Here is a 2,619-nt window from a genome sequence, read left to right on the forward strand (position 1 = left end):
TGACAGATCCGAGCGAGTTCGTGTACAAGGAGAAGAGGAGGGGACCGAGAACAGAGCCCTGAGGGACCCCTGTAGTTAATTGACAAGGATCGGACTCGGACCCTCTCCAAGTTACCCTGTAGGTGCGGTCTTTGAGGTATGAGGTGAGGAGGGAAAGTGCAGTGCCTGAAACTCCATGTTTTTGGAGAATGCGAAAGAGGATCTGATGGTTCACCGTATTGAATGCAGCAGACAGGTCCAGAAGGATGATGACAAAGGAGAGGGAGGCTGCTTTAGCAGTGTGCAGTTCCTCAGAGACAGCAAGGAGAGCAGTTTCTGTTGAGTGACCTGCCTTGAAACCAGACTGGTGCGGATCCAGAAGGTTGTTCTGATGGAGATAACAGGAGAGTTGTTTAAAGACAGAGAGAGACAGGCCTGTAGTTTATAACATCAGACGGGTTGAGAGAGGGTTTCTTTGATCCACGTAATTGTTGATTTTCAGATTATTCTACACCAACCATTCAAAATGTCCTGTTTTTTTGTTTTATATTTAAATATATTGCTCTAACTAGTATACCATGGAGTGTTTTTATGCTGTTAACTGACAAAGTGTATACACTTCAATTAAAAAACGATATATTTTATTTAAAAAACATCATTAAACCCAGGGACAAATATGAGATCTATCTTTGGATCCAGATTGTGATTTTCCGTAGGACTTGACCTTACACCCCATAATTGTGTTGGAGTTTAGTTTCTGAACAAGGCTTGCACTGAGGACCAGAGTGCAATGTGTGTGGTGTGAGATGAATATGATAACAGACAACCTGTATCCAATCCGTGAAGTCAAACACGGGCCATAAACTGTGCAGATAAGCCTGGGATGCTCTGTTCGAGTATACACCCACCACACTTTGAGTTTCAGTTTCAAAGAACACACCTGCTCAGGAGCTCTTGGCTACATTGATTGCTTTGACAGGAGCTGGTTTGAAAAACAAGGCCTTGCTGAACGAGGCGTGCACTGAGAAGAATCATCTGACATTGGAAACATAATTTTTTTGGGGTCAAACAGATTCATCCTGTGCAGCCATGATTGGTGTGGACTTGCGGGCGCTCACTCAGCCAGTGGGCATCATGCGAATAATGGCGGCCATCCTCACCTGTATGTGTTTTAGCCTGGTGGCAACAGTGGGATACGTAGAGTCTCCCTACTGGGCGTGGTGCATGTTCACCTGGTGTTTCTGCTTCTTCTTCACTCTTCTCATTCTCATCCTGGAGTTCACAACTGTCAACACCAAATTGCCTTTTGCCTGGGAGGATTTCACCACTGGCTTTGCCATGCTGTCGACCCTCCTGTGTCTTTCCGTCTCCATCATATACCCCACATTTTTCACTTGCAAGACCTGCCACCGACAGATCGGAGCCTCTGTTGTGTCCTGGGTTTGTTTCGGGGTGTACGCAGGCGAGGTGGTTTTAACTCGCCTTCGTCCAAGCGGGCAGAACATCGGGTTCCTCTCCACGTTGCCCGGCATCATGAAGATGCTGGAGACGTTCCTCGCCTGTCTCATCTTCATGTCCCTGGAGACAGGACAGTATTCAAACTTCCCAGGAATGCAGTGGTGCGTGGCCGCGTACTCCTTTTGCTTCATCTTCGCCCTCCTCATAATCCTGCTCACCACTGCACAGCTGAACTCTTTTGTTCCGTTCTTTGACAAACTTGTGATTGTCTATAACATTTTGGCAGCTGTGATGTATACAACAGCAATGGTGATCTGGCCACTGTACAGTTTCCGCAACAATAAGAGACCCATTACCTGTGCCTCCCTCTGTCCCTGGGATAAACTGGTGATGGTCACCTTCATGACGATATTCAACGTCATTGTTTACACCCTGGACACGGTTTACTCCATACGCCTTGTGTTCTTTGTAAGCAATGAGTGAAGCTGCTGCCTCTCAACGTGAACTGAAAACAATCCAGGGATTTATAGATATACTGTTCTTTTAGACACAATGCTGAATGCAATACATATATTCTGCTGAAGATGAGTGATTAAATTAACAGCATGTTTGGTGCCCTGTATACTATGTGGAGTTAGTTAATGATTAAAACTATTATATCACTGTTGTAAACATTTAAATTAGCCTGGTAGAACTTTGGATCCTGATGTAAATCAAATAGTGCAGGTCATAATTTTTAGCTCCTACTTTAGTTTTTATAACACTGTGTCACAGTCAAATAAGGCCACATGTCAATCTATGTCGACACTTAAATGATTGTGATATCATCATTCGTGGGTGGCCTGCTGATTAAAGGCATAGCAGTTGGTAGCACCCTCATGATCATCTAATCTAATGCTCCACAAAAAAGCATTAAAATGTACTATTTCTTTATTCGTAAAATAATTTTCTGGCAAAGTAAATGCCTACAGATAACAATGAGTTTAACATGATGCATGGACAGTGACAAGCAGTGCGTCTATTGAAAGATGCAACGGGAAGAGAAGAGGAAGAGAAACAGGTAGAGGCGAGACAGCGGGAGATTTCCAAGTTGAAGCGATGTGTGGGAAAAGTGGAAGAGAAAACCCTTTAATTAACAGCTAACTGCTGCAGGAGTTGTTGTTTTTTTTCAAGGTCTTATCT

At 44.1% G+C, this 2,619-nt stretch overlaps 1 protein-coding gene across 1 annotated transcript; it reads left to right on the forward strand.

The window, feature by feature from the left end:
- The first annotated feature begins 1,068 nt into the window (after positions 1-1,068).
- Positions 1,069-1,920, forward strand: LOC104952666 (myeloid-associated differentiation marker-like). The gene has a single exon (XM_010779527.1). It carries the CDS (start codon positions 1,069-1,071, stop codon positions 1,918-1,920), a length of 852 nt encoding a protein of 283 aa, XP_010777829.1.
- Positions 1,921-2,619: the final 699 nt, after the last annotated feature.

Source organism: Notothenia coriiceps, unplaced genomic scaffold (assembly GCF_000735185.1).
Source record: "Notothenia coriiceps isolate Sejong01 unplaced genomic scaffold, NC01 NC01_scaffold00000339, whole genome shotgun sequence".
Classification (NCBI taxonomy): Eukaryota; Metazoa; Chordata; class Actinopteri; order Perciformes; family Nototheniidae; genus Notothenia; species Notothenia coriiceps.

Excerpts from the sequence above, each read along its gene's own strand:
- LOC104952666 (XM_010779527.1), top strand. The coding sequence starts at position 1,069 with ATGATTGGTGTGGACTTGCGGGCGCTCACTCAGCCAGTGGGCATCATG.